Source organism: Apteryx rowi, unplaced genomic scaffold, assembly GCF_003343035.1.
Source record: "Apteryx rowi isolate R43461 unplaced genomic scaffold, aptRow1 scaffold_35, whole genome shotgun sequence".
NCBI classification, from domain to species: Eukaryota; Metazoa; Chordata; class Aves; order Apterygiformes; family Apterygidae; genus Apteryx; species Apteryx rowi.
In genome coordinates, this window is record NW_020449974.1 from 433,885 (window position 1) to 447,786 (window position 13,902).

At 43.8% G+C, this 13,902-nt stretch overlaps 1 protein-coding gene across 8 annotated transcripts in view; it reads right to left on the reverse strand.

The window, feature by feature from the left end:
* The window catches only part of SFXN5 (sideroflexin 5), a 109,565-nt gene that overhangs the window by 78,432 nt on the left and 17,231 nt on the right, over nt 1-13,902 (reverse strand). For 7 of the 8 annotated variants that reach the window (XM_026072764.1, XM_026072766.1, XM_026072760.1 and 4 more), the window contains one exon: nt 5,008-5,085. In XM_026072764.1, coding sequence (XP_025928549.1) covers nt 5,008-5,085 — 78 coding nt within the window. Of the gene's footprint in view, nt 1-5,007; nt 5,086-9,335; nt 9,477-13,902 lie in introns of all 8 variants that reach the window. The other variant, XM_026072765.1, reaches the window with a different exon arrangement.

Sequence of the window (13,902 nt, forward strand, 5' to 3'; positions counted from 1 at the left end):
GGGGGGGGGGGAAAGAGTTTGAACACTGTCAAACATGGTGCACCACAGAAGCAGATCAGTCAGAAAATCAAACAAACCTCTCAAGCGATTAGCTCTGCCCACAGTGAAACAGGGTTAAAATAAGTCGAAATCAAATTACCTCCTGGTTGCTGTTTTTCTGCCAGCATGTGGCAACTTGCTCAGTGCGTCGGGGAGTACGTGACATACTTGGTTACCAGCTACATAAAACATCGGACGGCTCAGTCACTTATTCCACCATCAACACAGGCACATGAGCCCCTCTCCCCAAAGCAAGCACCTCATCCGAGCTGCACTGGGTCCCTTTTCCCAACCAGCACTAGAACAACTGCAGAGTCACCTAAAATGATAGGAAATATCTCCTCAACTTACTGCCTTGTAGCCAAAGTCCATCCTGCAGAGAGTGGCGCATGCAGAAACCATAAAAACGGCAACTCAGCCTGGGGAAGCAAAACAACACGGTGTTCTCCAAACTTCTTCGGTTCACCGATGGAAAATCTGGGGTGAAATCAATGCAAGGGAGATGCTTCCCTTCCCCCAAAGCAATCAACCAGCCCATCGTATGTTCTGCAAATGCCCCTGTAATTAATGAGACGCTTACAGCTGTGTATATCTGGCACGCTCGTATGTAATTCAGTACCGGTAAGCTTGCCAGCTAGCTAGATCTCCCCGCATGCTCCCTCAAGCTTCTCCTCTGCCCCCGAGTTAGACAACAACTGATGCTCAGAGAACAAGTCCCATGACGTACGCTCAGAGCTGCTGCCGGCCACAAGTCCTCCAAGCAGAGACAACGTTTACAGCCCTGTTTTCATCAGATGTATAGTTAGATCTTCCTCTCTGCCTCAAAGAAGGAAAGAGATTATTTGGCTATGACTGACCAACATGAGAAGTACCAAATGCATCATGCCACCACAACCTCAACATTCGGTGAAGCCTCATTTTATTACAGATCATCTAGGCCATTAGTTGTTTGGTAGACAGGGCCATCACCAGGAAAAGTGAAAATTAGTTACAGTTATTTGGAAAAGGAACAGTGCTTTCCATAACAATTTGGGGGCAATGTCTAGCCTGAGTAAGAGAAAAAGAAGAGGACAGACAAAACAAAGGAAGTTAAAGAACAGAAAAAAAAATCAGCGTTATTTTGTGACTGCAGCGCAGCAGTAACCAAGGGAAAAACGATACAAAGTGAGCTCCATGACAAGAGAATACCACAGGGGAAGGAAACAACCAATGCCACTAAAAGCCTACAAAGATTACCTTTCATGCAAAGAAAAGAGCATTCCCAGGAATATCTACATGTGCAATGGTTAATTGTGGTTTTTCCTTTATACAGCTTAGAACTGCAAAGTAATGCCCTCCTACCGGCTGAGTTTATTTCTAAATTGATGGTTCTGCTTTAAAGGATAGAGATATCTCACCCATTTGGCTACAACAATTCTCTCATAACCTATAATCTACAATAGTACGCTGAAGATTTTCACCACCTTTCGTTGCAAGCAAACACAGCCAGGTAGTTTACTCAAGTTCACTCAAGAGCATGCTTAGGAGGGCAAAAATATTCAGACATAAGGGATTTGAGACTGTCAGACATCCCTCAAGGGACATCATTGTCATAACCCAAGGGCTGGCTGGTCCATCGACATGCTGGAAAGCTCCTTGCTTAACCTAGGTGGAAGCTGCCATTCACCTACACCCAGAGGGACCATGAAAGTATCAAAACCTATTTGGCACATCTATTGCCCCACACTGCTACCTCAATCTCCCATACATGCTTTGCCCAGTCCTTTTAAGAAACTAGAAGTAAAATTGTATTTTCCATCCTCTTTAGAATCAAAGGCATCTGATCTGCTCATCTCAAGCCTTCTGGTAACCTTTTAAAGCTTAAGAGAAGATGTGGCCTACACTAGTGCTAATTTGGGGATCTAGGCGTTAAAATCCTCATCATAAGTTTTTGGAACCAAAATGCATGCGATCTGTTGGAGGAGACCAGATCAAAGCAGTCTCTCTGTAAGCAAAGTCAACAGTTCCTTCCTAGGAGAAGGAGATCCCATCCTTGGCCCTCCCAAAAGAAGGGGAACCTCTGGGATTAGGACACTGGGCTGAAAATCAGGAGACTTAGATTCTCTTCTCAGTTTTACCAGGGGCATTGGCATACCTAAGTGGAAAACTGTTTCACTTCGCTGTAACTCAGTTTTCACTTCCAAAAACGACAGCATTAACAACGGCTGCCTCTGCAGTCATTAAGTTTCCAGCCACTTTACAAGAGTGTCGGGACAAACCACAGCGACAAAAGGGAAGAAACACTTTCTCCTTAGAAAGACTCAGCCTTTTTGACGGTTTTCATCCATAGCAGCAACCTCCTTTACCTATGGCCCGGTATGCAGTTCCTGCCTCTCCTGTTCAACCGTTAAGGAGTTTGATCATTCCTTACAACCAACCAACTCAAGGAGCAAAGAAGGACTGATGCCTGCTGGCTTCACAAATCATTTCCCCAGGTTAACGAGCCAGTTTCGGCTGCTTCTTAAATACGGTCTGTCACTCCTGTCACGCTGTAGCCTGAGCACGCTGATCTATCATCCGCTTTCAAGTCCCTTCCATTGTCACCCTCTCTACAGAGGTTGCAGTGTCACAGGTGAACACTCGTGTCTCACAGCCTGCTGCTGGGATCCACCCAAGACTAGCTCATCCTTCCCCGCTGTTTGGTTTAATTAACGCAGCAAAGGATACTTAAACACAATAACAGGTACATGCTGCAACTCCTACCCCAGGCTTCATGGCTGCTTCTGGAATTTGATCACTGAAGAAAGCGGTATCCAGCTCCTTGGGAAAGCTACTTATCCTACAGTCAAATGTAGGAACAAGCCATCTGTCAGCAGAGCCCACTTAAGACCCCCTAACACAATTTACACTGTGATCAAGATAAACTGTTCGGTATTTTTATTATTTTTTACACTGCTGTGCTGACATTTTTTCTAGGAAAGACATTTTTGGCCTCATTTTCACTTTCCTCCTCCATCCCATACCTTTACTTCACACTTGAATTCCTCCAGTTTGCATAATAAAGTCAGCCTCATGCTTATATTGTCATGGCTGAGGGAAACAAGTAACATATGACACTTTTTTTTCCTCTCTCTCAATGCAATTCTGAATGAACTCTGGGTATACCCTAGGTTTATCACTACGCAAACCCAGAAATATAGGTCAAAAGCCTGCGTGGCTTGCCACAGTGAATGACTTGTACTTCATCTGCCTTAAGGCAGATGGGAACTGAGTCATCTGCTGCTGCATCATTCCTTGCTTTCCTCTTCTCCTGAGCTCTGGTTTCTTTTTCTTACCATCAAATTATGGTTGACAGAACGTAGTGACATCAAATGACCACGAGAGCGATGCCCCGTACAGCAAATCACACAGGGAGGGGATAATTCCCACTTAGTTTTTGTTGGAGCAGTGCCTCTTTCCCTAAACAGCACCCACCTCATAAGTAGCCTCTTCCTAAAGTGAACACAAACCTCAGTTTTCTTCATTTACATCCTATAGCTTCTTTACACGAAAAGCAACTATCACACATGTACAGGAGAAGAAATAAAAAGGTCCTTTAACCTGCAGGGAGTTAAGAGAAGAACACACTATCGTTTCTGTCATTGTTTACTTCAGAGCTGCACCAGTCCTTTGTCACAGTCTCTTCTTGTAACTCCCGAAACAGGTCTGCCAACAAAACGCTGTTCTGTACTTTTCCCTTTTAATCTTGGGCGCTTATGAACGTCACCACTGTAGAAATGCCGCGATGGAGAGCTGGGAGACAGGACAATCCGAAGGTTAAGATAGCACTAAGGACTAAAGCACTAACTCAGGAGAACGAAGTTCTGCATTTCTAGCCTTGCAACAAAGTCTGTTTATGCTTTTTACCAATATTTTATATCATGATATGACTTAGGACTGAAGTGTCTTATGCTAGATATTGTACAGACACAATCCACAGAAGAGCCCTTGTGCTGGTGTTACAGTAAGGTGTCCACACACCAGCAAATATGGAAAAAAGAGTGAGAGAACACCTAAAGAAAAGTCACAGCTATTTCATTTTAACGCTAGTGATCTGGACATAAAAGGCTCAAAATGCAGCCTAGCCCCTCTGCAATACTTGCCTCAGATTTCACAAGTTTTAAGTACTTATATAGATGAGAGAGATCACCTAGTCCACCCCTCTGTCTCAAAGCAGGATCAAGTTCTACCAAAAACTACCTTCTTCTAGTCAAACTGTGCTAAGAACTTCCCATCAGTAGGGTTTTTACAACCTCCTTTAGCAAATCTATTCCATGCTTAGGTATCCCAACAGTCGCAATGCTATCTCGTAAGAAGTACCACTTTTGAAAACATATTCTACACCATGAGGACATCCACCAGGTTAGCTGTGGCCCAGATGACAGCCCTCTATTTCAGTGAAGGAACGGTAATTTTTATAACCTTCAACGGGAGCACAGCAGGAGAGAGGGCTCCCGAACCACGGTTGCTGGTATAAAAACCTGCAAAACCAACAGCAAGCTCTCCTTCACCAAAGCACAGGAAGCTGCTTTTTTTTTTTTTTGGAATTCTTAATAATAAACACACTTTGCAAGGGAAAGGGGAGCACTAGCGTTGATCAAAGATAATCAGTAATTGTGCAAGCAGAAAAAAACAAGTTTTCTACTTACTCTATATAAAAACCTTGTACGTTTTTTTATTGCAAGCTCCTCGCTACCGCTTTTGTTCAGCAGCATTTGTAACATGGAGATTTCAAAACAGCCCAACTTCTCCATAGCGTACTGGCAGTTGAGCTATGAAGGACCGGCAGCTCCACTGTAACGGTCAGCAATACAACCGAACCCATCCAGCACCAGATGCTGACAGCACAAACACCAAAAACGTAAAGCAATCCTGCATTTGACTGGAGACACGGATTCCCCTTTGGACGGCACGAAGGAGTAGAAAGGTAGCTAGACTTTTTTCTCTTACCTCTTTGTTGGTGACTCCTGGGGGTAAAGTTCCATGCTTATAATCCTCCAGCAGCTGCACGGCTTCTTTCAGACGACTCTGCAAATAAAACAGTCAGCAACGTTTGTTCTGCACGGAATTGATTTATCTAAGGCAATGCCTTTAAGTTATGCAATCACATCTTCTTTCATGCACACCTTGCGATGGGTCCTTCTACACGTACAATATAAAACAGGAAATAGCTTAAGACAAAAAGGATGCATTTATACCTAACGCAGAACAGATTTCTAAGGAACTGATTCACTCCACGTGTCAAACTCTCAGATGAACATCTCCCAGTGATGTCGAGAGGGAAACTTCCGAGAAAGACTGAAGAGTTGACTTTGCTCCCACACCCCCTCCCAATGCAAGTCCTGGAGAGCTCCATCTAAAATGCACCAGCAAACACATTCAGATTGCTGAAGGGAGAAGCAAGGTATAAGCCTGCACGTACAGGCTTGTATAGTAAGGTATAAGCCATCACCCCCAAGAATTCAATGCCCACTCAAAAGTTACAGTGCAGCAAATTTGAGCCCGAGTTCCAGCACCGCAGTATAAAGAAAGGCAGCTCTACCAAATCTAGCATTTAAGGGGATGCAAGACAGCGTAATAGCCCCACTTTGTAGCTACGTATCGGAGATCAAGTTGGGTTAATTTATCTTAARTGCCGTGACATTTTCCGTATACTTCAGATGGAACTCAAAGTACCAGGATGCAGAACTGCTAACTTGTGCTGCTTTGTYACGGTGCCTGGTGCACACCCATTGAGTTGCTTGTTGCTTTTTTGCTATCAATCAATTATGTTCTCTCTAAAAATAYCAAGAATTGGTATCAAGTCATTGGTGCAGTTAAAATTAGAACTGGAATATCAACAAGCATGCATGTGAAAACCCTAGCAATTAAAATAACTGCACGTGCAAATAAAGATCTTCTTCACATTGTGATAAAACAGAAAAATAAATACAYTGCATGTGTTTAAGTGATCACGAGGGTATTAAGCCATGCTACCAGCCTGTCAGAATCATCAGTTTACTCCCAGAACAGTTATTCATATAAAAGGAGAATCTTTTGCAGTTGAAGCAGTCAAAGAGGGTTTTTTTTAATCTTATTTATTATTGCTGAAATAATTTCACCTACAGAAGAACAAGTCAGGTTATAAATGGTGGCTTTGGTGGGGTTAAATCTGCTTATCCAAGCCTGCAGAAAGCAGCAGATAACTGAGTAATGGTTCCCAAATATTCAAAGCCAAACAAGCCATTCAGATTAACATTTTAAAAAGATTGCTGCAGGTTATCTATCATCCAGATGAATAACATGGAGTTCATTTGACATTTCTGCACTAGCTGTGGTGGCGGCAGTTTTTATAATATTAGCGCCCGAGGACATTTTACAAATAGAGAATATTTTGTCTAAAATAACATGCAGTGTGATTATGACTCATCTAAAGACCTGTGGTTTTACCGTAATAGTGTCAGGGCCCCTCACGATCATTACAAGCGCTAGTCTCACACCGTCTCGTAAATAAGGCAAGTATCCTTCCAGCTCATTAGGTCCGCTTGTACGCGGGATCAGTCGCGGGGAGGCTACTTTTCTCCCTTTCATGCAAACATCAAAGGGGACTTTGTTTTCTTGGAAGCGCCAGCAGTTACGCCAACCTGAGAGTGGCAGCTAATGAATGACTAGTGCCTTTACAACATGCAGCACGAGACATTTGGAGAAGTGTTAATTCCTTCACTCACCAGAGCAAGGGTGTTGGGGTTGGATTCGTGACCGGTTTTGCACGGGCTACGCTAATATCCCAAGCGTCGCGTATTTTCTGCCCTGGTATTTCGTATCTCATTCCCTTGCACTGATTAGCAGCTACTCAACAGAAGCGGAAAGTCTGTACAAAGATGCCAAATAAGCCTCAATATCAGAGGTAGGAATGAACTCTGGAAACAACCACATATTCTCGGGGAAACGTGGCCTCAGAGCTCGGGCTTGGTCTGTCCGAATGCTAAAGCGGAGGTCAGTGCTACTAGACCGAAGCTCACTGCAGCGTGTCACTACGCACATGTATCAAGCGACAAATTCTCACCTCTCCCCTGCTGAAATCGTGGAGGTGCCTGGGATGCAGATGCCTGTATTAAAGCAAATCTGATTTAGGTGACGCAGCCACATTTTGACCCTTTTGGGGCTAAACGAGAAGACCGTGAACCTGTTCTCAAAGCAAAGACTGCTACGAATCAGAGCACTACATACCCATAAGCCAACAAGGCTTTTAAAAACATTATGTTGTTGTAAATGTTTTCTGCCCTGTTCCAGTGTTAACCCGACCGTTTCAGGCTCCCTTTCTGACTGAGCCTGTCCCATGAAGCATGCCTGCCAAGCCCCTGCAGAAGGGGACCGTTGATCGTCCTTCTCGCACTTCAGTGCCCTTCTCACCCTTGCTCTAGACTTCCCAGAAGCAGGCTGGATTTCTCTGTCAGCTGGACTTGGATCCACTCCTGGAGTTTGGCATCACCCTAGGCTGGTACGGTGTTCATTCCCCTTCCTGAACGGGACTAGGTTATTTTAAGAACATGCAGAATATCAAAAGAAAGATAATTAACAGAAATCTGGATAATTTCCTAGTGATAGGTGCGAGAACTTTCTTTTGCTCTCTTCTATTCCTATTTCATAGGGGAATTAGGAAAATTAGAAAGCTACTTTTCTCAGTTATGAGCAATTTCACAGAGTATTGAAGATGAGTAAGAAGGTGTGTACAAGAATCTCCCCACTGCTTGACAGGTTGGGCAATCACCGATTTCACCTAAAAGCAGGCTGTGGAAACACCATGCATTGCAAGAATCAGAGAATTATTTAAAACAAACAAAAAAACCTTTCATTACTGGCTCAGAAAAAACATCCATCTAGCTCAGACTTTCTCCAACAGTGCCCATAAGCAGATGCACAGGGAAAAGCGAGAACCAGGCAAACAGAAGTGATGTTTCCCGTAAGAACTCTCCCAGCTCCCAACCGCTTGCAGCTCAGGGGTGGCCCAAGCCAGATGAGGTTTCCCCGTATTTAGCAATGTTCAGTGGACTTCCCTTCCAGCGCAGTATCCCCTGGCACCAACAAGCTGGCAGCATCCACTGTCAGCAACAAATGTACATGTCTTAACCCCCCTTCCCTTAGGCACAGACACACTAAGTCTCTCTTAAGATTTAAACTTATCTGAATAAACCATTTTACTGCGCAAGTGATGGCATTAACATTTAGGTCCTTTCTTGGAAGAACCTTATTTTCTTTAGAAGCATAAATAAGCTTGATCTGGATACTAAAGGGAATAAGACTAATCACTTGCCATACTTTTCCACCTCTATCCAGTATCCCACAGGCTTAAAAAATGAGTGCTTATTGTTTAAGCCAAAGTTACACATGAAGTTACACATCTTCCTAGTAGGATGAACACAGGCTAGTAACTGTGGCAGGGCTGTGTCCTACGAACAGATCTTCCCCTTTCAGAAGTGGCAGATGATGACTGACAAGGAACTGAAAACTAGTTTCACTCCTAGAAACAATCCTCAGAGACGGATGTTGAGCCAATTTCCTATTCACTACTGACGCTGGACAAAAAGGAAGAGTTATGGGTTATGATGACGATTACTAGTGATGCAGTACTGGGATGCACTGCTCCTAGGAAGAGGACTGAGACCTTGTATGGGAAGAAACGCTGAGCTTGAGAAGTAGCATACGGCAATGGGATGAAACCCAGTCGGACTAACGCGTGGCCAGGCGCTTGGGGAACRGCATGGCTTTCTGCTAGACACTCAGAGCTCTGCAGCTGGAAGCGCTCTCCTTCGCCAAGCACTCTGGTTCCTCTTCCTTTCTTGCATCTCGCCTCTCCAACAGARGAGGCAAATAGTCCTAGCAGATAGGAGGAACCCACGTACCATGTAGAAGCTGCGGAAACACAAGAAGATGCGGAAGAGCATCAAACCTACTCTCCTGTTTAACATGCTGGGCCTCCTCATTGCAGGGACAGTTTTGTTCTTTACAATCCTGTTTATTAATGAACTGTGAAAGAACTTGGACTAGGAGAAAGACCTAGTTAGAGTACTGGTTGATCACAGGAAGACTATGAACCACCACAGCCCTGAAAAACAAATACAACTTTTAAGCTTTTTCAAGTGAGCATTTCTAGTGCATGAAGAAAAATAATCATACAAGATTATAACAGGACATGACTCCCTTTTAGTTCTTCTTGATGGCTTCTTGCATTATGAGTCTCATGGTTATTTGCTTAAAAACCATCACATTAGTTCAGGTAGGAAAAAGCTACTACCTACCCTGCATATCAATAAAATACAATTGTGTAACATTTCAGATAGTCTGGTATTGCAAGCCAAAATCCAGAGGTGAAGAGCCAGAGCCAGCTGAATAGCTAATAACTGCAGATCCAGGGAAGACTACCATTCTCGCCTCCAAATCTAAAAAAAAAAAAAATAAACCAGTAGTGCCAGCACAACATTTTGGAGAGCCATTTGTGCTCATTATTGGTATGTTTTTTGTCACTGAGATTACCTACACTGTGTGTCTTGCAAATTATCTACACAGAACAGCATGTAACTCTGAATGAAAAACTGGAAGTAATAGATGAATGGGTCTGTGTTCTATTTTTTTCTCCTTCTCTTGAGGAAATCTTAGTAGTTACTATAACAACCCTGGCCAGATCCCATCTTGTTTAGTATGGTAACAAACAGAAAACAAAAAGGCCCAATTTTGCTTTTAAAATTGCAGTCTTCATGAATTTCCTTTCAGCTCGGTGGGGAGAGAGAGAGAGAGAGAGAGAGAGGGAACTTTCTCAAAGAAAAAGAGTCCTAGGACAAAATTGCTGCTAGTTCCTACAGTTTGCAAGAAGTGGTGCAGAAAGCAAACAGGAATGTTAAATGCAAGGATCACGTTAAGATGACATCTTCCAAATGGCTTGGAGGTGTTCAGGTAGTTTTAGTGAACCGTTCACAGCCTCAATATTTTAACAGTGAAAATACGTGGTTGCCTCGTACCCTTCTAGAATGCCAAGCAAGCTCTTAACAACTTGAACCTCCAAAAAGACAGGAAATAACTTTACAGCGTGCAGCAGCTCAGAATGCCAACCAACCCCGCTCCCTGCATTTCAGCACAGCACAGCATTATTACGGTAGCTGGTAATGTGTTCACAGCTAAGATTACACTGCATTTCCATTTTAACAGGGATAAGAGAGGTCTATAAGCACACTGCCTACGAGGTTGCGCTACCATTTCAATATTTATTGTTGCTTGATTTTATTTATTTATTTTTTAATACAGCTATTTGTAGGGAGAAATGTCACTTGAGTTTTTAAAGCACTGTTTAAAAGAAAAAAAAACACCACTCTGCAACTACAGTTTTTACTAGTATGCGACATTTCTTTCATACCCCTTTTCTCATAAAAACCACAGCACTTCTAGTGGTGGATTATGGGGTCTCAGTTCTCACAATAGGGTGCTAGACAGACCATCTGTACCCTGAGAATGTTCTTACAAACCTAAAACCAGAAGCAGTGCCAGGGATCTACTGAGCTCAGCAAGGCAGAGGCACACAAACTCAACGTTTAGTGCTCCACCACAGCAGCCGGAGGAGCATCCACCTGGGAAACGCTATCGAGACAACAACAACAACAAMAACCTCTGAACAACGGTTCAATCTTTGCCTCGTGCCGAGCGCAATTTAAGAAAGAGAGTCTTTTGGACTACATCTCGGGTCGCTAAGGCCATGAGAACGGTGCAACGGGCTCCCGTTAAACTGCGTGACCAAACTTTATGGCTACAGCTGTGCCGTTAGACCAGCCAGGGCCTGGRCATGAGCCTGCAGACATCAATACTGGTCACCTATCAGCATGGTCTCTGGCATGGTTTTGATTCGGACCAACTATCCCTCTCCCAAATGATTCCTGGTCATGGTTTGGGAGTTCATGTGGGCCAGGACAGCTGCCAGCACGCATCTTTTGGGGAGGAAGAGAGCTCAGCTGCATGGACACAAGCCATACCAGTTGCCTGCAGAGCCCAGAAACAGTACCTGGTTCAGTTTGGCTAGACTGGCTCAGATTCAGCCCACAGGTTTTAGTGCAAAGAACTAATCTAACCTGCTCTGCCCTGGCCCGGAGCAACAGGCATGGACTCAGCTGCTCTTTGCCTGAAGCACGCTTGCAGACCTGCTCCGGCAGGAAGCTTCTGTCCCTGCAGAGACACTCCTTACTCACACCAGTACGCATGATGGCACACCGCAAGAAGGGAGTGACTAGAAGATGACATTAYCAGGAGCCTAGTTTTGCCCTGCAAGGAAAGGAAAACAATGAACAAAATCTAAGGTGCCAGCAGGACAGAGTAGCACACATCAGACTGAGCAGATGGCCACCTCCAGGAATCCAGTGCCAGCACCCAGCGTCCCTCGTGGCCGTCATTTYGGCACTGTGGTGGGACAGAGGACACAATGGCATCGGGTCCCATAAATGACTGTACTAATGTACATGCGCCAAACACCCCCTTCCAGCAGGTGAGCTCTTCTGCCGATTTTCTACCTTGTCCTCTGTGCTCAAGGGCACACCGTTTCTGTTGGAGATCTGTGCCTCCTCTTGTCTTGGATCTCAACTGATGCCTACACATGGCTTAGAGCTGCCTCCAGAAAACCATATGTGCGTATACAGGCCAGAATAACAGTCACTGTGCCAGTAGCACGACATCGCTACTGTTACGGAATCAAGAGAAAGAGTCAAGTTTTGAGTCCCAGAGTCCTGGGCTTTTACAATGAAAAGATGGGACAGGGCCTGCTTGAGCAGGGTGCATCTCACGCTGCTTGGATGGGGCTTCACTGGGGCTGGAAGCTGCCTTAGCTCTGGCCTCCTGCGAGTTTCCCTGGCCTAAGGCTCAGGCCAGGACTGACTTACTCAGCGCACAAACCAAAGCGAGACGCTTCTGCCCGTYGGCACCGCAAACTCAACGCGAGATACGGAAATCCAGCTGTGCTCTGCCTCCAGTGATGCAACAGTTTCCAATTTTTTCTCACCAGTCGATGGGATGATACATACGGCAGACTTGACTCCAGCTGGCCCTATTGTATTGGATCTACAGTGACAGACAACAGGAGCCAGAAACTTTTTGTTCAAGTAGAGCCAGCAGATGTGACACTGAATAAACACAGACAGTCAATCTGCTGAGTAAGAAGGTATCGTTCATATAAATAACATACATCTAATCCTGCTTCCATTTTAAACCCAAATATGGGAATGCAAGATGCTCAGCGCTCTGTAGATTTATGCTTTAAACAATGAGATAAAGTACAAGCAGATAACACGCAGCCCCTCTGAGCACAGTTTAATTCTTAGTTCTTACTTGRCTTTTGCTTTGAATTATTGTCAGATCTACAGCTTCCTCCATGAAGAGCTTCCCACAGTGTGTTAACAGTCTGTCCAGGCTCATGTCAGATGGAGTAAGCCTTATAAAAATATCTGCTGGTCCCTACTGCTTCTCCCAAGGAACCTTAATTACAGAGCAATTAAAAGTATTACTCCAACCATTTTGACCTCACACATTTCAGAAAATAGACATTACGCCCACTRAGGGGTTTCTCATGGTCTCAGCGACAAGACTTCTTGGGCTTGACCTGAGAAGTGACACATTTTTCTGCTTATTGGGAAAGTTTGCAAATTTGCTGYAGCCAAATATTATTTCATGAGAGAGCTACTAATGACATGAATTAGCACACACGAAAATCCTCTTTTTAAAGGTGACATGCAATACTGACATAAGCTTGGTGCTTTGTTTCAAGAAAGCAYGCAGAAAGCAAGTAAAACTGGTAGGTAAGTTTGATGCAGATAATCTTTCTACTTGAACACTCCTAATATAAAACTGGGGCAACTGGCTTTCAACTCCRCCACTGCAATACGCTTTGCACAAATATATATCTTCTTTTCAGGAGTTCACAGACTGCTCAGTACAGTGACACCTAACCTAATGCTTACCACGCATCCCATGAAGATTCCAGCTTAAGAACCTCTAAAATACAAGGCAGTTTTTAACTGTGTTAAGAATTTGCTTTATTAAAAAAATAAATGAGTAAGATTATTGTCATTGAGACTAAAATAAAAAACGCCATAGAGTCAATCAGGTAAAATTCAAATTATACTCCCTGTCACTGTGCTCGGTTCCCTCACGCAGAGGAATCATCAGCCACCAGAAAGATGGAATGATGTAATGCACGGCAATTAAAAAAAGAAGTGGAAAAAAAAAAAACATTATTACATTTCCCAGCATTTTCCATGGGATTAACCTCCATTCTCATTAGAGACACATTTATTTACTTTTTTCATTTGCTGGTGAGCTCCTCCAAGACAAACAGCAATCTATTTGTTCTCCGAGAACCTGGGCCCAAAAGCTGCAGCCATCTGTCAGCGGGAAGGAGCTCTCTGTAACCGGCTGCTTGTTCATCTTTTTGCCTTCAAACCCTTTATAGATTTTAATTTGCCACTTAAATTATCAAATGAAACCAAACAGCTTTTGGTTACACATACATACACACAAAGTATTTTAAAGCACAAAATCAGATGCACAGAGCTCAGCAAGCAGGTCAACCAACAAAGCAGATTTAATGTTCTGACAAGTGCTTCCCATGACACCAGGTATTAGTGTCTGTTTTGCCAAGAGACTTATCTCAGGCAAAAGAGCTAATGCAGACTTCACAATGTGCTGCAGAAGGTCTATCAAAGCATCACTCTAATGTAATTCAAACACCCAAAGAAAAGGGACAAGGTGTCTCCTTCTGTGGAGAGCCACCAAGCCTGAAGATCATTCCTGAAGATGGATTTCAAATCTATGCTCAGATAGAAGGAAACCAAATCT